At 56.0% G+C, this 19,753-nt stretch overlaps 6 protein-coding genes across 6 annotated transcripts; 2 read left to right on the plus strand and 4 right to left on the minus strand.

Annotated features, from left to right (window-relative positions):
• Positions 1–20: 20 nt before the first annotated feature.
• On the minus strand, positions 21–635 carry CGGC5_v016478 (uncharacterized protein; the record flags this gene model as incomplete). The annotated part of the gene is made up of 3 exons (XM_066153523.1): positions 21–99; positions 182–219; positions 468–635. 3 exons carry the CDS (start codon positions 633–635, stop codon positions 21–23), a joined length of 285 nt encoding a protein of 94 aa, XP_066007187.1.
• A 2,696-nt stretch (positions 636–3,331) lies between these two features.
• On the plus strand, positions 3,332–4,929 carry CGGC5_v016479 (Rho GDP-dissociation inhibitor; the record flags this gene model as incomplete). The annotated part of the gene is made up of 4 exons (XM_032027000.1): positions 3,332–3,428; positions 4,302–4,624; positions 4,686–4,734; positions 4,799–4,929. 4 exons carry the CDS (start codon positions 3,332–3,334, stop codon positions 4,927–4,929), a joined length of 600 nt encoding a protein of 199 aa, XP_031876569.1.
• An 829-nt stretch (positions 4,930–5,758) lies between these two features.
• On the minus strand, positions 5,759–6,953 carry CGGC5_v016480 (putative serine/threonine-protein phosphatase; the record flags this gene model as incomplete). Its single annotated transcript, XM_032026999.1, has 4 exons — positions 5,759–6,216; positions 6,284–6,538; positions 6,621–6,854; positions 6,938–6,953. 4 exons carry the CDS (start codon positions 6,951–6,953, stop codon positions 5,759–5,761), a joined length of 963 nt encoding a protein of 320 aa, XP_031876570.1.
• A 136-nt stretch (positions 6,954–7,089) lies between these two features.
• Positions 7,090–7,703, minus strand: CGGC5_v016481 (uncharacterized protein; the record flags this gene model as incomplete). Its single annotated transcript, XM_066153524.1, has 3 exons — positions 7,090–7,334; positions 7,403–7,456; positions 7,682–7,703. 3 exons carry the CDS (start codon positions 7,701–7,703, stop codon positions 7,090–7,092), a joined length of 321 nt encoding a protein of 106 aa, XP_066007206.1.
• A 2,085-nt stretch (positions 7,704–9,788) lies between these two features.
• On the plus strand, positions 9,789–12,131 carry CGGC5_v016482 (uncharacterized protein; the record flags this gene model as incomplete). Its single annotated transcript, XM_032026998.1, has 3 exons — positions 9,789–9,904; positions 9,969–12,065; positions 12,119–12,131. 3 exons carry the CDS (start codon positions 9,789–9,791, stop codon positions 12,129–12,131), a joined length of 2,226 nt encoding a protein of 741 aa, XP_031876571.1.
• A 1,211-nt stretch (positions 12,132–13,342) lies between these two features.
• Positions 13,343–14,298, minus strand: CGGC5_v016483 (uncharacterized protein; the record flags this gene model as incomplete). Its single annotated transcript, XM_032026997.1, has 2 exons — positions 13,343–14,121; positions 14,190–14,298. 2 exons carry the CDS (start codon positions 14,296–14,298, stop codon positions 13,343–13,345), a joined length of 888 nt encoding a protein of 295 aa, XP_031876572.1.
• Between the last annotated feature and the right edge of the window lie 5,455 nt (positions 14,299–19,753).

Below are 19,753 nucleotides of genomic sequence, written 5' to 3' on the forward strand. Positions count from 1 at the left end.
GGGTAGTTGCGATATGCGCGTCAAGGCAACCGAGGGGTGATTGCTCGGATGGCGTATGTCGGGAATCGGTCAGGGTTGATCGGAGGAGACGGGAAAGGACTAAAGGTGAATCGGCGCGTCAGTCTGAGCACCTTGTATGGTACGTTGGGCGCGCGAAAAAAGCGGCGATGGTGTCGCTTACGGGACTCGTTGGGAGCTGGCGAGACGTGACGGGTAGACCTGTCGCGTAAAATAGTTGCAGGGGTGGAGATGATGTCAATGAAAAGGATTAGAATTGGTTTGTATAGCAAGCAAACGGGAGCAGAGTCCCGGCGAAGGGTGAGAAAACTCAAAGGGCGACGGATGTGTCTCAAAAGGATGGGTGATGGAGGGAAAAAAAAAAGGGTAGACAGAGGAGAATGAGGAGATGGGCGCGAGACGAGAAGAGAAGAAGTGTGGATGGGCAGGCGCGCGCGCGCAAATTGGACCTGCTGGAGCAGCAACGACCGACGGGAAGGAGGAGCGATGGCAGCGGCAGCGGCAGCACCAGCGACAGTGGGTAGCACTTGCAGCAAGCACTTGCGCCAGCTGCTGCGATCGATAGCTCCGACAATGATTCGGGGGGCAGTGGGAGGGTCCAGCAGTCCTCTGTTCATTGGGTTAATTTGGGTGAAAAGGGTCCCAGCAGCAGTTGGGGGGCATGGGGGGCTCGCAAGGTGAATGGGCTGAAGCGTCCCGATGAAGAAGACACGAGCAAACGCGACATAGGAAGATACTTCCTTTCTTGGTGTATTTTGCATGCGAAAACTATGTACTAGCCTACTGCACCTGCCTACCACCTTGGGAGACCACCTCCTCCCTCCCCTGGTGCTTTCCCCAGAGAGGGTGCATGCAAAACGGTAAGGCGCGCTTCGAGAAAAAAAGAAGCGAAAAAAGTCGTCCCCTGAGCAAACCAGGAGTGAAATCACCAGATGCGACGGTCCCCTTCTCTCCTTTCCCGTTGCTTGACCCCTGGCAAGACTGGTCTTTTCTTCCATTGGCAGGCCGCGGTGATCGTCTCGAAGGTTTCTCTGGTTGAGCACACGTTGCCTCAGTCTTAGGCTAGAGTCGTCGCAAAGTCGCAGAGCCGAACCTTTTCCTCTCTCATTCTCTGAGGCTCCAGTCGCAGACCTCTGCTGGTCCCTGCTTCTTGCTCAGCGCTCTCGAAAAATTCCCAACATTCTCGTCGCGTACGCGCAAAGCTCAGAGCATCCCGGGAACCGTTCGCAGCAAGAAGCGGGGGGAAGAGCCACAGTGCAAGGGGCTGTCGGTGGCTTCATCGCGGATATGAGGGTCACACGCCCAACATGGATTGTCCCTCTCCTTGCCGCACACTCTTCGTCGCAACCAGACGAGCAGCGACCATCTCCAGGACTAAGCTTCGAGCAGTGAGGAGAGCCTCTCAGACCACAGGCGCGGGGGTTACCTTAGCACCCATAGCTACTAAATCGAGCTCATGAGGTAGGCTGCTGCAACGGGCCAACCACGTCACTCCAAGTCATCCAACTACCACGTTGCTGTCTGTCACCGTTGATGTGCGACCAACCGATCAGTGAATGACAAGGCGAAGGCACCCTCTCGGAAACAAAGGACGATCTAGCGATGCGGGTAAATGCCTGAAGCTCTCACCATACCCAGATCGGAGCTTCAAGGGGCCGGACCCAGGGCCCAAATGGAGGCGGCGGCGCTGGCTGGGCAACGAACATGAGAAGCCAAGCCGTCATCTCTGTGTTGCTACCAATAGCTCCAGACTACAGAAATATTCCTTCTTGGGTGTCTGTCTGGCAATTGCGGTCAGATGGCGATGACACGGATGATGATGCAGGCGAGAATGATTTACATCTCAGAGGCAGAGGGGATACGTAGCAGTTATGCAATGTGCATAAAATAGGCATGCATTCGTGATGCGTGGAGAGATAAGATACGAAGAGCCTCTCGGTCTGCATTCACAAGCTGCAGGTTCATGTCAACCACCAGAACACCCCCGCATCCTGGTGGCTGATGGATGGACTTCCGCAAGCCACATGGTTCTCCTCCTCCGCCATGCGTTGTTCATGTCTAGGAATTGTCAAGCTCATGCTCATGCTCATACTCAGGAACCCCAGGAACGGCGGCAGGTCGGCAGAATGTCAATGTCGGCACCGGCATCCTGATTGCGGCTGGCCAGGCACCGGACTCGGTCGCAGACGGCACGGGAGCGAGCGAATTACCTGAGGACCCTGCCCCTCATGAGCTGCAGTCGTCCAGACCGCTCCTCCAAAGACCTTGGCCAATATCGACGAATGGCCCCCTCTGCCCCTCCACGCCGCATCGAGATTGGCCGTCAATGACACCCATGAGGGGCAGATTGCTACGCAGAAAGGTACTCTGTACCGTCCTGCAGTCTCAACGGCCATCATGGAGGGGCAGTGGCCAGACGTGCCTGTGTTGGGTATTGCCTCTTAACAAAACCTCCATCCAGACACCACCTACACCTAGGCCATGGATGCCGATGATACCAGAAGCAAGATGCGGCAAGCACGAAGGCAATCGTGATCCTCTTCTTCTCCTGTTTACGCAGCACACTACCACGCCTCAACACCTGCTGGCAGATGCAAACGAGGACCTACTCTGTGGACGGTATCCGTAGGTAGGTGGGAAAAGTGCCTGGTTTCGTGTGTGAAGTTCCATGCTGTTCCAGATGTCGGCCAATCAATGCAGGCCGAACCCCACCATCGCTTTCGGCCAATGGCAGAGCTCGTTTCGTCTAGTGTAGGCGGTCCTGGCTCCACAATCCACAGCACAGAGCCCCACATCCAGCGCCCACAGCCCGCCGGTTGGCCTGTCCGCGGCCAGTCCTTCAGGTCACTGCTGGGCCTGGGCCGGGAGCCGTGAGGGGCAACCTCAGCAAAAGCATTGGAGGAGGATGAGGAAGCGTCCAGGTCTAGCTGGTCGCTGAGGTGGTCTGGTCGACTGGACGCATCGAATGGAAGGAAGCGGTGACCTGCTTGCCGTAGCGTGCCACGCCTGACCCCCGAGTACCTGCCTCCGGGTTCCAGCCTCCAACCTCCAGCAAAGCTACTACCTTGCCTTGCCTTGCCTTGCCTTGCCTTGCCGTGCCTTGCCTGCCTTACCTTAACTCATCAACCGACCCTGAACCTAAACTTCTCCTCCAGAGTGAACATCGTCACAGATCTCTCATCTCAGCTTACGCACCGCCTTTCTCTCTGCTGCTGCTGCCGTTGTTCGATATCCAGAGCCTCTTCCAGCACCGCCAATACCCAACACATTCAACTCTCCCATCCAAAGCTCTCACCGATACCCCACCATCAAGATGGCTTCCCACGAGCAAGAGGACACCATGCCTGAGGAGACTCAGGGCTACAAGCTCTCCCAGCCCAAGCAGAGTCTCGCTGAATACCAGAAGATGGGTGAGTCCTGATTCCCTTTCAGTATGATTTGTGTCGTGTCTTTATCTCCATTGTCTGCCTTTACCTTTGCCACATCATGCTCTGAGTGGACGACACAGCTGGGGATGGGTCCTTTGTGTGTGCCCCTCACCTCACCTCTGCACCTTTGTTAGAGATCGGTGTGTGCCAGAAGAGAGCTCCCAGAGCTCCTCACTCACCTCGGTGACAGCAAGTGCTCATGCTATTCAGCACTGAATACGTGCAAAAACACCATCATGAGCTCCAAGTTGGGCAAGACCGCCCAGGACAGGAGCTCCTCCTGCCTGTCCAGCTACTGCCAGCACCTCACCACACATCCTTCACCATCACATCACTCCCATCAAACCTGCTTCTCATCACCAGTGGCTGCCTTCACCTTTGTTTTTGGGTAGTTGCTGTACTGCACAAAAAACAAAACACAAAAACACAAGCAATATCAACGCGATATGGAGAGACTGTACGAGGGTATGCGCCAGGTTGTGCGGCGCCAAAACCGCCATAACGCCTTGCAGCATCGCAACTCCATTGAAGTGCCTCCGGCACCCCTCAACACCCCATCTGAGTCTCGCGCCCAGTCTCCAGCCCTTGCTGCAGCTGGTGGTGGTATATCAGAGCTTGCCTCCTTGGAAAGCCAACTTCACCGAGCCAGAGCCCTCTCACGACCTGTGCCCCCCAATCCTCCCAACTCCCCCAAATCCCAGCCGCAGCAGCAACGGCAAGACCCAGCCCTCATCCGGGACTTCTACACCTCACCCAACGCAGTGCTAGCAGCTCATGGAGTCAATGTTGATACATACGAGCTTGGAGACTTTGACCAAGAAGATGGAGAAATCACCCCGACTAACGCGGCAACAGACCAGAACGATGAGTCTCTCCAGCGCTACAAGGAGTCCCTCGGCCTCGGCGGCGGCAAGGACCTCTCTGACCCCAGTGATCCCCGTGTCTGCATCATCCTCTCCCTGACCATGGAGTCCCCCGGCCGCGACCCCGTCACCATCGACCTGTCCGCCCCCGGCTCCGAAGCCAGCCTGAAGGACAAGCCCTTCAAGATCAAGGAGGGTGCCAAGTTCACCATGGTTGCCACCTTCAAGGTCCAGCACGAGATTCTCAGCGGTCTCCAGTACGTCCAGGTCGTCAAGCGCAAGGGAATCAAGGTCAGCAAGGACTCTGAGATGCTGGTAAGTTTTCCCTCCCCGTTCACGAGCGGCTCTGATTGATGATGACTGACCCCCCTCGCAGGGTAGCTATGCTCCCAACACCGACAAGCAGACCACCTACACCAAGCGCTGTAGGCTTCCCCCTCCTTAACGGCTCACTTTTGTTTCTGAACCCAGTTGGCTGACAATCCATAGTCCAAGAGGAGGACGCCCCCTCCGGCATGCTCGCCCGTGGCCACTACAACGCCATCTCCAGCTTCGTTGACGACGACAAGAAGACCCATTTGACTTTCGAGTGGTCTTTCGACATCGCCAAGGACTGGTAGACGGGATGAGGCATCCTGATTCGCTCATTTTCACTCTCCTACACGAACGTTGATGAAAGGGGCAGCAAGTCTTGTCTCGCCCAGCCATGGCCACAGCCCCGTGACGGTCTTGAGAATGCCGTGTCGAGTTCGAAGAAGCGACGATGATTTTAGAGACCGTGTTCAGCGAGCTGGATGATCCATCCGTCTGCGCAGGCGACTACTCCCCAGGACCTGCCATCTGTTCCAACCCGGGGGACCTTGGAGGACGGAGGCCCTCCCTCCCCATCACTCACTCAAGTTACAAATTCAAAAGAAAAAAAAACAAAGAAACACACACAACGCCAATGTCCTTTCACTAGGAGAGAAAAACAACACACATGCAACCTTTCAGGGGGGGATGGACGGATGGGAAAGTTGTTGCTAAATTTTTGCTTCCACCTTATACAGGTCTGGCACACATGAAGTCACGAATCACACAAAAGATTGGTCGGTAGATGGCAGATAATTCCAGTCTCATCAGCTTGGGATCCTAACTTGTTTCCGAGCGGAATACAAATCCATTGGATCGTCATCATATCATTGTGTCCCTCTTCTATGTGTCTAGCCCCTTTTGACTTGTAAAAAAGACATGTCTAGCAACTAACCAGCTGTATGTGTATGTCTTTCTGACCTGGGGTCGAGTGAGTCTTTGTCACATAGCCGTTGTGCTATATCGTCATGGTTCATTGGAGGTTTACGTGTGCTTCCCAAGGCAGCTACCACCGTTGGTTGGTGGTGGTGGTGGTGGTCCTGTGCGACAATCCAATCGTGTTGTTGCCGTCTTCCACCTTGGAGGCTTGTGGTACTACTACAGGAAGTAGTCAGGCAGCGAGTTTCCATCTGCCTGCTTCTCTCCGCCAGGCTGCATGTCCTTGTGCTGGTCGTTCTCTGGAGCCGCCGCAAAGACGTTGAAGAACCTCTCGCCCGTGTCGCTAACCTCCAGTACACTAGCCATATTGCCACACCTGTAGCAGTAGTTGGGCGCGCTCCAGACCGTGCTCAGCCGGTCATCGTACAGGACCTGGAAGCCCTCCTGACACAGCTGGTGGGCCCTGAGGATGTGATCCATGTTGTTTACCGCCAGAAACTTCTTGACTACTTGCGCGCCAAAGGTGTAGCCTGCCCCGCGGGGGCTGAGGGAAAACTCGTCTCGCTCGGGGTCTGGATCGGACCATACGAGGTCAGCCATGGGGCCTTCGTGTGGAATCTCGCGGAAGCGGTCGATGATGACGATTTGGTCGATCGAGTGGATGGACGGGGATAGGCCTGTACGCAACAATAAGTCAGCATGCTGAAGCCATGGAGTAGGCGGTCGAGTTATGGGGACACATACCGCCATGGACACAAAAGATCTTGTCGTTGATGACGACACTCAGGGTCAGGAAGTCAAACATGTCGGTAAAATAGTGCCATACATTGGCATTGCCGTATTTCCTGGAGCACTCGGTGTAGAAGCCGTATGATTGGGTGACGCCGCGAGATTCATGGTTGCCTCGGATCAAATGAACGCGATTGGGGTATCGAAGTTTCAAGCACACAAGCAAAGAAATGGTCTCGACGCTGAACATGCCACGGTCGACGTAGTCTCCTGAAGGGGGGCAGGGACTGTCAGTCGTACTCTTGACCAATACTTTTGCCGATTTTCTTCCAAGTCGTAACACAAGACTCACCTAGGAACAGATAGTTGGTGTCTGGGCACCATCCGCCAATCTTGAATATTTCAATCAGGTCGTAGAACTGGCCGTGGATATCGCCGACGACGGTAACGGGGGCGCGGACGTGAACGACGTTGCTCTCGCGCATGAGCAGCTCCTTGGTCTTGGCGCATATGGCCTCGATGACGGACTCGGCGAGGAGCTCCCTCTTGTATAAGCGCGAGATACACTCGTCGAGGTCGACGGAAGCTATTGCGACGCGACGATAGTCAGCCGCGGGTGGTTCCTCGTGACCGGGCATGCATGACGCAGCCAGGTGGTCGGAGGCTTACCTGGAAGACCGGGCATCGCGATGGTATGTTATGCGATAGGTATTGCAAGGGCGTCGACGTCGCTAGGGGAGGAAAGGATGTTGAAAAGTTGTCGCTACCAAGCGAGCAAGTGTTGGGTGCGGGTGCGGTACGGGTGCAGCAGCGAAGGCCGCTCACGAAGCGGGTCGGCGGTGACCACTTCTACTCCAGGCGCGGGCAATGTGTGGTGAGAGGCTTCGTGGTTGCGTGAACATGATCGAGAAGGACGAGTCTTTACATGGACAGAGGTGCGCGGCGGCGGCGGCGTCGACGAGGGGCGGTTGCGTTGTGGGCGGTTCGAGGTGGACGGCGGCGGGGGGTATATACGTAGACGCGGGGGATGGATTGCCCACGATGCCTGTCGTCCGTCTCGTCAAACCTTGGACGGTGGTCTCGTCAGTGGTCCACGCGAGGAGAAGGGAGCGACGAAAAGGAGGGCGCGTTTACGAGGAGGAGGATGGCCGCGGGAGAAAACGAGGTTGTCGTGACTGGTCGGTGTCCCTGACTTTTTTTTTTTCCCCCGTTGGTCTTTAGACGGGCGACAGCAGCGGCTGCAGAAGCAAGGACGTCATGCTGTGAAAGACGGGCAACCATGCAATTCAATCCACCATCTCAAATTGGCAGCAGAGGGCAGGCAGCTTGGGAGCTCGGACCTGGCTGAGAAATGCGAATCCAGACGAAGGGGAACAGCCCGTACCTGAGTTGACCTGAGTATCGCTTACGTACACCCGGCATTATTAGGGGCCATGTCCGCTGCAAGCCCCTGGCAGAAGACGCTGAGGAATTTCTTGGCCAGGGAAGCCTGGCTTCAAACGTCACCTCAGTCACCTGCCAGTCCTTCCATCCATTTGGTGCAATCAGATGCTGGAACGCAGGATTGGCCCGGGGCATAATTATAAAGAAGCGTCCATCCCCCCTCCACTTCCCTCTCCCTCAACGCAGCTGCCTGCCCTCGTTCTCCTTCTCTCTCGCACACTCTCTACCCTTGTCAACCTCTGTCGCCTGGATTCGCGCCCGTGTTATTGTTGCCATTGTCGTCGCCAACAGCAGAGCGAAAACTGCCCCGGTTTGATCAGCTGGTCCCGACAAGCGTTTTCGCCCGCGTCTGCTACGTCTGCATCTGTGTCTGCTGAGGGCGGATTTGCGGTCACCTTTCCTTGCTTTTCCCCTCGTCCCGAGCACCACGCTATCCATATCTGCCGCAAAGCATCGCGTTGCGTACGGCTGCCAACGATCTTGGCTCCCAGGGAAATCACAGCACCTGGCATCGGCAGAATCTCATATCTGCCGTGGATTGGAAAACATTGCTCACTATTACGTTTCCTTTGTCTTTGCTCCCAGCTTCAACCTCCCGGATCGTCTTCGTGTCCTCTGCCCCTGCTACAGCTGCGAACTGTCGCGCGACGCTGAGCACGCGTTTCCTTTTCAGGGTCCAGACTGGTCTAGAAATATCTACATCTGTTTCATCATCCTGCTCATGAGATCGAGGAAGCTGTCATCGCAGCCGCGGGCTAGCCTGACATGCCTGCGCTTGAACGCGACGCGGCATCCAAATAGTCTCGCTTTCCATCTTTCTAGTTTTCATAGTGCCGTCCTGCTCCCAAATTGCTCTCCAGGCACCGTGTTCTGCCCTTTCATCCATGGCTGGCTACATATGCATGATAGAGACATACCTTCGCCAGCAGCCTGTCACCTGAATGGTTCTGTCCGGGTGCCTGTCATACCACCCGGGGGATGGGGCTGACGGCAACCGTGGGAAGACAAGGCCATATACTTCCTCCCTGGCCGTGTCACTACTGTATATTCCCGCCGCCCGCCCATCTTGCTGAATCAGATTGAGCGCTGCGTGCGACAAAGGCACCTATCTGACTGGACTGGCTGCCTTGAGCGATGGAAAAAGGAAGCATGACCGGGCCGATGTATTTCCGGTTCGCTCCTTTCAGCCCGCTCAGCCCAGCCTTTCCCTCAGGTCGCCTCGGAAGCTGTTGCCGCTGGGCGGTGGTGGGTGGTGCGGCGCTGTGCCTCACCGGATAGGTACCCAGCCCCACTTTGCGTCTGAGCCTGGGCGCGCAACCTTGAACTTTGGTCAACTTCGTCGCGCTTCTCCTGTGCCCTCATCCTTGTATCGCATCGCCATGCCATCGCGTGTGTGATATCGCGGCTCTCTACCACTCGTCTGGCTCTCGCGACTGCATGAGTGAGGTCATCGCTGGACTGAGTCTGCCGCGCCTGCTCGTCACCATAGACCATTGAGGAGGGACCGTCTGCCATGAGGTGATGCGCCGTCGCAGTCAGCACCAGCGCATTCTCTCGACTACACCTCTGAATGGCCTCATCCCACCCTCTCGACGTATATTAACTTGGTGCTAAGCTCTACGAGACATCCCTTTTTGGAAACAGCCTCTCATACGCACAACCTTACAGACTTCAACCATAAGTTCTCGGCCCTCTGATCATAACTGGTCTACGTTACCTATCGCGGCATCGATCGAGGTTGGCTTCTCCCCTCCAAAAAGTTGTTGCTGACTTCATCCTCACCGTTCCAAGCGCTAGACTCACTCGATTTCTGGAACATACGCCAATCGTGCTGAAGCACCTGCTCACGCGTTCTCAGTCGGCACCTCAGTTGGGCGCATTGTTGTGTCTTGGGTGCGACTGTCTTTGTTTTTGGAGGCATAGCAGAGTCGTGACTCAGTTTCTGTCTCTGGAGTCGAATTCTGCGTTGTGTTCTACAGAGAGTTTTGAACATAAATCATCCTTCATCATCAACTAAGGCCTCAGTGGCCCTCGCCGGCACGCCACTCGACACCCATCCGACGAGGCTTCATCAGCAATGGCAGACTTCGCGCCAGGTATGGGACCAGCTACGAAAGAGCCCAGCTGCATTAACTGTGGCGGCGTTGGACATTGGGCCGTCGCGTGTCCCGAACCCGTCAGAGCCAAGCCAGCGTACGTTCATCAATCGGTCCATACTGCGCCGTAACTGCTCGGGCAAAGACTGACTCAAAGACAGGGGATTGACCCGCAAGCCCTCGACCGGCCATGACCACGGCCGAGGCAGCGATGCCCAGCACGGCGGCCGAAGATCGGGTCCGGTGGTCACAAAGTATGCTCCACCCGGCGGCAATCCGATCGTCACTCGCTACGCACCCCCGCCCAGCCAACCCCATGCTACGGCTCCTCCGTATCCCGGTCCCCCGCAGCCATACCCGTCTTATCCACCTCCCCCGGGTGGCTATGCACCTCCCCCACCCCCGAGCAGCTATCCCAGCTACTCTCAGTATGCATCGCCGCCCCCTCCACCTCCACCGCCATCTGCTTCCTATCCACCACCGCCTGGCCCTCCCGGCCCTCCAGGACCTCCTGCGCCGTTCCAGTATGGAGCTTCTGGGCAGTATGGGGCTCCTCCTCTCCCGGGACCTCCAGGGCCGCCTCGGCCTCCTCCTCCGTCTTATCAGCCGCCTAGTTATCCTCCTGGCTCGGCGTACCCCCCTTACGCACCTCCTGGATATCAGAGCAGTCCCCCGCCACCTCCGGGCGGCCAGTACCCTCCGCCGGGTGGAAGCTACTCCTCCAACTATGGGCCTCCTCCTCCTCAACCGCCTTACAGATCTCAGCCACCTCCCCCTCCTCCGCCATACGCCCAGCCCTACGCGCCTCCTGATCGTGGATACGGACCATCGCCGCCTCTGCCCGTCCCTCCTAGGGGTCCTCCATTACCACACGGGCTGCCACCCATTCCCCCCACGCCTCAAAGAAACCACCCGCCACGGGATCGAAACAACCAGAATCGCCATGGAAAAATCAACCGCCAGGACCGCCGACAAGATCGTGGTCGTCGCAATAAGCATAACAACCAATCCAAAAGGGACCCATCGCAGTCTCAGCCAAAGCATGGTGCCAAAGACGCCACCAGGGAAGGCAACAACAATAACAACTCTGAAGTGGCCGAGCCAACCCCAACACCAAAGGCTGACCATGCGAAACCCGCAATCACTGCCAGCGATACGCCAGAAAGCCGGCATGCACCCACGGTGTCAGAGCATGGCGTCGACGAGGAAGACGACTGGAAGTGGGAAGAAGAAATGATATTCAAAGAACCAAACAAAACACACCAGCCAGACCCCATCGCCAAACCTCTCCCCGGGCCGTATGAGTATCATGATAACATCATGCTCCCTCCGACTTGGAATGCGACGTGTGTCCTTTCCGAATTTGTGAAAGAGAACAATCTGGAAGAGTTTTCGCGGCCGATTCGAGAGACCGAGTACTTCGCCGCCCTCAGGCACGACCCGGTGTTTTGGAAGCCAGCGCCTGACGCCGGAAAGCTCAAGAAACCCGAAGTCAGAGAACGTATCAGCACGTTCAAATCGTCACGCCTTCCAGGATTTCCGTCCCTGCCGCCAAAGCCGCCGACCCCGGAGAATCGAGACCATCGACATCTGAACGACCGCAAGCGCGCCTGGGATGACTCCCCGTATAAACAGTCCCGTGGAGGAGGTACGCATGACAGTGACTCTCAGCAGAGCCGCTACAAGAGGCAGAAGGGCGAGGGACAGGGAGCATACGAGAATGCGTCGCCTCACAACCAACGAGGACGGGAAGACAGCAGAACAATCGACCGGTACCGAAGCCAAAGATCAGAGCGTACGGAGCATGAATCCAGCGATACCCATCTCAATTCTGCGGACAGCAGAGAGGCTGGGTCTGCCGTGCGCGAAAGAGAAGGGTACGTTGCCCGCCAGGATTCGGGCTACTACAGCTCTCGCCAAGTACGTGGGCGACAAGAGTCCTCCAACGGCTTCCATGACCGGAGGCCGACAACTCCAACATTTCCTGGGACACCCGACAGCCGTCCACCCAGCAGGCAAGGATCTCACCATTCGTGGCGCCGGGGATCTCATAGCAGTCACGCCGACTCGCGCCCGGCATCCAGACAATCCATGGCTTCGGGCGCCTCTCCTGGCGGCGAAGATTCAGACTTGGATGACCTTGAGGCCGAACTCTTGGGAATCTCGACGAAGACGAAGGGCGGAAAGGAAGGCAAACAAGGTGATGGTGGTGCGTTCAAGATTCGCAAGAAAGTCCCCAAAGTCGACTCTGCATACAGGTACGTCAAGTTCAAAATCTACTTTACGTAGCATCAGCTGACCAGGTACATAGCCGGCGATGGTGATATTCACTATAACCCCCTTTTATTCATCATCATATTCATGGGCATGGGTTGCAAATCATGCCAAAGTAACAGTACCGTGGGCGGTGTCAGGGTGGCAGTACCTGCACCAATTTCTTACAACTATTCACAAGCTACATTGAACGCGGGGATTCTGCCTTAATATTTGTTAATACAACGGCGTATCATCAAGCCCGGCGTTGGGATGGCCTCCTCTCGGCGGCCGAAGGAAAAGCACCTCGGATCAGGAACAGTGTGTCGTCGTCGTCGTGAGTGTATAGAGACTTCGTTGGATGAAGTTGACGACGACGACGCCTCGCATTAGACCTCTTCGCATTGTCCGGAGATGGCATGCGAATGGCCAGTTCAAAATCAAATTTGCGATTCATGATTTGAAATGTTTCCTCCTCTGTGATTCGCTAGGCGTGTTTAGTTTCGCCTCGCCTGACACAAGTCCGGTGTCAAGTTGCTGGTGTGGCCGAGAAGAAGGGATAAGGCCTGAGCAATGGCTCGCTCCCTTCACTTCGGACGAGGCAGAGCAGGCGAACCTCGGATAAGTGGCCACACTTCAACCACGCGCGGATTTCTATCAGCGTGGCCGAGGCTGGATGGTAGCCTGGGCCACGTCTTTGCCATCAAAAACAAGCTTAAGCGATGGATCCGTTTCCGTCCGATAGGGGCGCGGGGAAGTTGACGGCGGTTGGTAGCCGTCGGGTCGCCAGCCGTTGTTGCTGGTACAAACACCCAGACTGACAGTGGTCAGTTCCTGTTTTCGATTGGCAAGTTGTGGGAATACTGTAATTGCTCGAGTACGCCCCTAACTCTCTTGTTCTCACGTTTTCGTGTTCATGATGGGTAGTATCGTCATGTACTTGAGTAAATACGTACAAAGTCTGTTCATTAGAATCAACATCAAGAAGTATGCTGCTTCAATTAAGTCACACGATGTCAGGCACAAAATGTAGTTTCAAACTCCGACTGGCGTCAATTGCTTATGGAAAAGTGACGACCTAATAAGAAAAGTATGTAGGATACAAAATAAAGAATGGCCGTTTCCGAAGCTCTATACCCAAGTCTGGAATTCCATCGCAGCTCCGTGGGAGTCCCTGACTCCCTGCGTGCTGGATTAAAATCCCCCAAACTCCCAGGCTTGACACCAAAACGCGAGGATCTCTCAAAAACCCACACAAAATAAAGAAGTGAAGATTTCTCGCTTATGCGCGGTTGTTGAGCTCCATGCGCTTCTTGATGCGGTAGGCGATGGCGCGCTTGCGGCCGGCGGCGGTCTGGGTGAAGGCAACAGAGCCACCGAAGGGGCCGGCGGCAGCGCCGTTGCGGACACGGGCAACGCAGACCCCAGAGGCCATGCCGACCTTGCCGTCGCAGGTCATGCCAGCGGGCATCTGGACCTTGACGGGGAAGTCGGTGTTGGTGGCGAGGGACAGACCCTGAATGCCGAGTCCCGGAACGTCCTGGGTGACCTGAGCGCTCTGGAAAGCAGACTCCTGGGTACCTCCGGAGGTACCGTCGACATCGGCGGTCAGGGGGCCGGCGCCGTCCTGATTGATCTGGCGGAAGGTCATGGTGATGGTACCGTCATCGGCGCAAGTGGGCATGCCCTGGGAAGCACCCATACCGGCGGTGGCGGCGACGCGAGCCTCGGGGGGGCCGTTCTGCTTGTTGCCCTTGTTCTTGCCACCACCACCGAACAGACCGGCGAGACCCTGGCGGACGTGCAGCTCGGCGCGCTTGGCGGCGTTGTTGGGGATGTTGTCCTCGACACCGGTTCCGGAGGCGGCACCATTGTTCTTGGGGGCGGCAGCGCCACCCATGAAGTTGTTGATCATGACCTCGGCAGAGATGGGGCCGTTACCCTGAGTGCGGCCAAGAGGACCGACCTCGCCGGAGGAGATCTCGCGGTCGCGGATGATGGCGGTATCGGCCTGGGAGCCGCAGCCGTTGGAAGAGCAGTCACGGGGAGTGCCGTCGGCGACTTTGATTGTTGTGTTAGTGTCGAAAATCCCAAAGAAAGCTGATGAACCAGTCGAAGAAAAGACTTACCGGACAGACCGGGCATGGTGACACCGTTGGCGCCATCCATGGACACAACAAGGCCGTGGGCCGAGACGGAGGCGGCCAGAGCGGCGACGACAAGCGATTGGGAGCGCATCTTGATGAGTGAAAGTGGCGAGCTGGAGGAAACTTAGGAGTCGGAGGAGTTTTAGAGAATTAGAGAATGCGTTAATAAAAAGCCACCGGGGCTAAGTTGTGAAGAGAAGGGAAGATGAGAAGAGAAGGCTTGCTTTCTTAATGCTGCGTGATGAGAGAAGGCAGAAAGGTTAGATTCGATGGTGTGGACGGGAGAGTTATATAGAAGAGATCTGGATGGTGGCCCTTGGCATTCCATATTTCCTCACGGCCAGGGGGACGAGATTTGACAAATTCCTAGGTGTGGGATGAGATGGGATGGATTTGGGAGGTTCGGAATCAGATCGTTCCATGCTGTTTGGTAACAAGGGCAGAGCAGGCGAGTAGCAGCTCGTTGATGCCCATGGTCTGTTCTCAGCTGAACCGCGTTCGCCTCTCCCACTCACACACACGCACTCACTCTTTGCTGTGTGTGCGAGAGAGAGAGAGACTGAGAAGAGAAACCAAACCAACCTCCTAACGCCGCCGCCGCCGCCGCCGCCGCAGCAGCCCGCCCGCACACACCCCCTAGTCGGCCTACCTTGCGTCCCCGATGCTACCTTGCACCTTGCAAACAATTGTCAGGGTCAGTGTGCCCCGTGTGGCTAGGACCTTGGGGAAGGGTGGATGGGGAGGGAGGAACAAGATGGCCGTCAGTCAAAGTCAACCCTCAAGCAAAGCTCGGTATCGCGTCAAATCTAGTGGCACAGGCATGGGGCACAGGGGCGTGGATGAGAGAAAACGAGGGACAGACGGGGGCGTGTAGAAGCAGAGCTGAGATGGGTTTGGTTGAACCTCTGTGTGTGAGGAATTGAAATCGCCTGTCGAGGGTTCTCTTGCCGCGCAAGATGACGGGCTCACATTGAGACGACGAGACGGGGCAAAGACAAAGACAGCGGCCCCGGCAACGTCGGAGAAGCATCAACTGGATACCAAGACGATGATGCGTCGTGGGGGATGGAAAACGAGGTTGAAGCTGCCAAGATGCGGCTCTGAGCAAATCGCATCTAAGGCGCTGGAGTAGGCGCCCACAGAAGAGAGGCGAGGGAGCACCCGTGAATCCACCCGCCCACTAGATCCGGGCTACTGCGCCTCATAGTACATGGCTGCTATGCAAGAGTACGTAAGGCAAGGTACGTGAGGTACGTCGGAATGATTTGAGTGATGTGCGGCAGGGCAGGGCAGGCAGGGCAGCACGACAGGGTAGACAGGGCGGTGGGCGGTTGCGAAGCGGTCGCGATGTGCGGCCGGGGTTCAAGCTCGAGAGCGACGTGGTGGTCGTGTGTCGAAGGGATGTGCGGTTAGGTTCACAGCTGCATGAAGCTTGGCGAATCTTTGCTCGTGAATCTGTTTCAGTGGAGTCTTGGCGGCGTTCAACGACCGTGCTGTGCCTGGTGCCTGTGCCTGTTGCTATGAGTGAGTGTGTGTATGTATGTGGATGATTTGAGTGAGTGTGGGCAAAAGAGAGTTGCAGTAGTCAGGAACCTGGGCATAGAGTTCCTGGTAGTCAGGAACGGGCAACGTGGGTTTGGAGTAGTCAGCCACCGTCTTGGGGATGAAGAAGCGGCTATTCGAGATCCGATTGGACTGTCAGTCGGGAACATGATGCAGGCTTCTTACGGCAGCCAAGAAGTTTACGGTTTCGACGATCCGACTGGGATGGTGAGCAGATCTGGGGCATCTACTATGCAGTACCGCAGTGCACCATACAAATATTCCCGTGGTGATGCCCACAGGGTCTACGGATACACCAGCACTGAGATTGCCGTATCGCAAGAGGCTAAGCCTTTTCTTGGCCCCCGTATTTCTCCTGGCGAGAGTCTTGGTAGTCGGAGCTGTGTGACGGTGAGCCCGCAACGCCTTGGGAATCGGATCTACGCCGGGGCTGGAAACGCTGGTCCACGTTTTGGAGTCAGGAAACGCGGTCGTTCTCCGTACGGGGTACGGAGCAACTCGGTCGCGGGAGGCGAAGCGCTGCCCAAGGCCATGCGAGGTGGCGCCAGCGGTTTTGGCCATGTTTAGTTTGTGGATCATCATTCAACGTCGTACATGAAGCTGAACCTCTGGAAGATCATCTCCTAGTGTTTCCCCCTTCTTCCACGACGGCGGCGAGGGACCATCACCCGACGATGTGCGATGTGAGGTTCGGCTCGGGGAGGGTTCCCTTCGGCGCGGTGAAGGGTTCTATAGCGCGGGGAGGTGTGGTATAACCTTATGACGAGCCTTCCAGCCGTTAGTCGCGGCGATATGTGGCATCGTGGCCGATATCAAGCGACAGTAGGTTATCTGCTGGCATGCCGACAGGTCGGTAGAGTTCAGAGTTCAGAGTTGATCGAGCCCAACGCCGGCTCCCGAGTGAGCAGAAGGGCGCTCGGGGCAGGAAACAGAAGGCGGTAGACGCGCGATGGAAGGCTTCTAGCGGGCTTGGGAGGCGTGTACGAAGGGTGTGGCCGTTGTCATTGTCACCTTTGGTCGTTGTGGCTGTCACCCTCCCTCCCCCTCTGACGATGGTGAAGGGCAAAGACGGAACGGGAGCGCCAGAGACGACGCGGGACCTGATGTCAATGGAACGCAACGAAAGCGACCCTGATCCGAGGACCGGCCGTGTGACCAGAAGCCAGTGCGGCGCTTGCCAGTGCAGTGAGGTGCTCGAGCTGACGAAGCGGCGAGGCAGCTTCAGGCTAGAACAAGCTGTTGAGAAACTGCCCGACATGAAGTGGATTCGGAGATTTAGTGTAGAATATGGAAGCCAGGAAGGCAGAGATAGAGAGAGATGCATGGATCGCCAGCAAAGCCACCAGGGGAAAGGGGAACCACCAGGGTCAGGGTACCTTACCATGTACCTACCTAGGTATCTCATGTACGTACCGAGACACCCCTGACAAGAAGTTGAAACGGGACCCAAAATAGCGTCAAAGCTTGGGCAGGGCACTTTTAAGCTCAGCTCGTCGTGTGGGTTTCCGACGCAGCGGGTAGGCAGCCCACCACCTTTACCCACCTCATTCACCGTCACTTCACCTTCACCTCATCACAGCCACCAACCATCGCCGTCATCGTTCTTCTCCTCGACAGGGAACCTTCCTCTAGGTTGTCAAGGCAGTCTGGGTAAGGTAGGCATGGCATGGCATGCTTATTTGTGTGTGCACTGCTCTGCTCTGCTCTGCATGGCTTGCCCCTTTCTCTCTCGTTTTCGCCTTGCCAGACAGAACGTGAAGAGTGAGATAGTATGTGTGTACTATGGTAGCCATAGAGATGTAGCACACCCTTTCGCCTCTCTGCCAATTCACCTCACCCATCCACTTACTTCCAAGCAGCGACATCGTGGCTGCCATACATCGCCTTACCTGACATTACCTTACATGCTGCCGTCGTGCCTTACCTTACCTTGCCTTAGTCCACCTACTAACTGCTTGGTATTGCCCGCCCGCCTCCCTCCCTCCCGACTAATGCAGGCACAATGCTGCCAAAATGTCATCCCGCAACCTTATCCTCTGCCTCGTTACCTTGTCCAATACTCTTCCAAATTACCTTTGCTTCACACTGTTACTACACTCTTGCTTTTCCTCGCTTTCAGACACGGGCTACTTTACGCCCCGTCCATCGACCCGAAATGCTTGACCCATTGTCCAATTCGAGCCAAGGCCAGCTTACCCTTTGTGGTAATCTCGCTTTCGTCTCTTCCGCGTCTAGTGGTTTCTTCACTTTATGCCTCCCCAAGTTCCCCTCAACAATATCAAATCCCAACTTCCATCTTTCGTTTCGAGCACAGCTTCTTGCCGCCTGCTACCTAACCCTGACCTATTACTTGTTGCCTGCCAGCAAGTCTCTCAGGCTCAGGCCCTGCACTCGGGTGGCTGACATGACATGTGGCTCCCGTTCGCTCTGACATGCCACCGGCAAGGTCTTGCGAAGTACACGCGCACTCTCGGGCCTCTTCTGTGACAAGCCTGGTACACCTGGGCAGCAAGTCTGCCACCCAAAACCAAAATTCCAGAGACGGGATGTCTGTCTCGACCACTCATTCATCGTGACGTCGGCTTCTTTTCTCACACCCGCGACACAGCTCTCACACGCCCTCTGTTCATGATCTCAACTTGCCCATACAACCGCCAGCTGAATCTCGCAACTCGTTTAAACCGGTGCAAACGTTTCCCCGACCGCTTGCATATCATACTGCAAATCTATCGCGATCCGTCCGATTCATCCAAATCTGTTTCTCCTGTCTCTGCGCGGATCGACTTCCTGCCGTCCGCCCAAGGAGCTCCCGGACTTGCCCGTCACACCCTCCATGATGGCACCGACCTGGGATATCGTGGTCCCCTACGAAATCGCCAAGGCCCTCACCTTGTCTTTCCAACACTCAAAGTCATCTTACCTCGTTCACAGAGCAGGGCGTTACGTCCTGCCACGTCTGTCACCAAGGCCCCGGGCCAATCACCGGGATAGCCCGCGTTTGCTCAAGGGGCCTGACTAGGAGGGCTGTGCAGAAAGAACAAGACAATTCCAATTCTTTACTTCTGCCAAATAACCTACACAGTGGACCCCGGTCGACGCCCATCTTTTTTGCTTCCAACCCTATTCGCCCCAAACGCTGCCACGTCTGGCCTTCATCCCGTATAACCACCGGCCTCCCGGTGGTGGAAACCTGTCGACGAATGCCCGCGTCCTCAAGACGAGATGGCCGGTTTCCCAACCATTGGACTGGCGCGTTGGACACATGACATCCCTACCGGCCTTCCCAGCCGTTTGATGATTTGATCGACTCTTGCGCAAATCATGTTGCTCAGTTCAAGGTGTCCACTCGCAGCTTCTTGCAGCCGATAATCCTTCACCTTCAAATATGGTTTTGTCGCTTGTCATCCGGCGGCAATCCGACCAAACAAACAGCAACTTTGCACATTTTCGGCTTTAGAATGAATTTGACAGGCGTCATTTGTATGTTTTCCTTCGGAGGAATACCGAGCCTGATGCCTCCGGACAGACCGAATCGGCCGGGCGAATTATCGTTGATCACAACTCCTCCGCCCGATTATGCTTAACTGTCCCCAGACATGACAAAAACAAAGCGGGCTGGACGTTCGACGCCATAGCGGAGCAATTTGTCAACTTGAATTCCAGGAAGACCGGTTCAGATGACCCTTCGAGTAAGGGGCAAGCTCGTGCAACGTTCATTGATCGGCCATTCCTCGGATGAGCTTGCTTGCGGTAGGAGTCTTTCCATCCGGCGGTTTCTGAGACGATGACTGGATGGGTGGTTCCTGGGCAGCCGCTGCTATTTCTGGTTCCGGTTCTTGATGTGGTCTAGACTGTTGCCTACTCGCAGACGTGCCGTTGGGATTGGTTTCCTCTGAACCGTCCATGTCACCTCGACTATCTCCATCTGTACTCACTCCTTCTCATACATGACTGCCGTTTGGTCTGATACTGCAAAAATTTGA

This window comes from Colletotrichum fructicola, assembly GCF_000319635.2.
Source record: "Colletotrichum fructicola Nara gc5 chromosome Unknown KSG_Nara_v1_contig10, whole genome shotgun sequence".
NCBI classification, from domain to species: domain Eukaryota; kingdom Fungi; phylum Ascomycota; class Sordariomycetes; order Glomerellales; family Glomerellaceae; genus Colletotrichum; species Colletotrichum fructicola.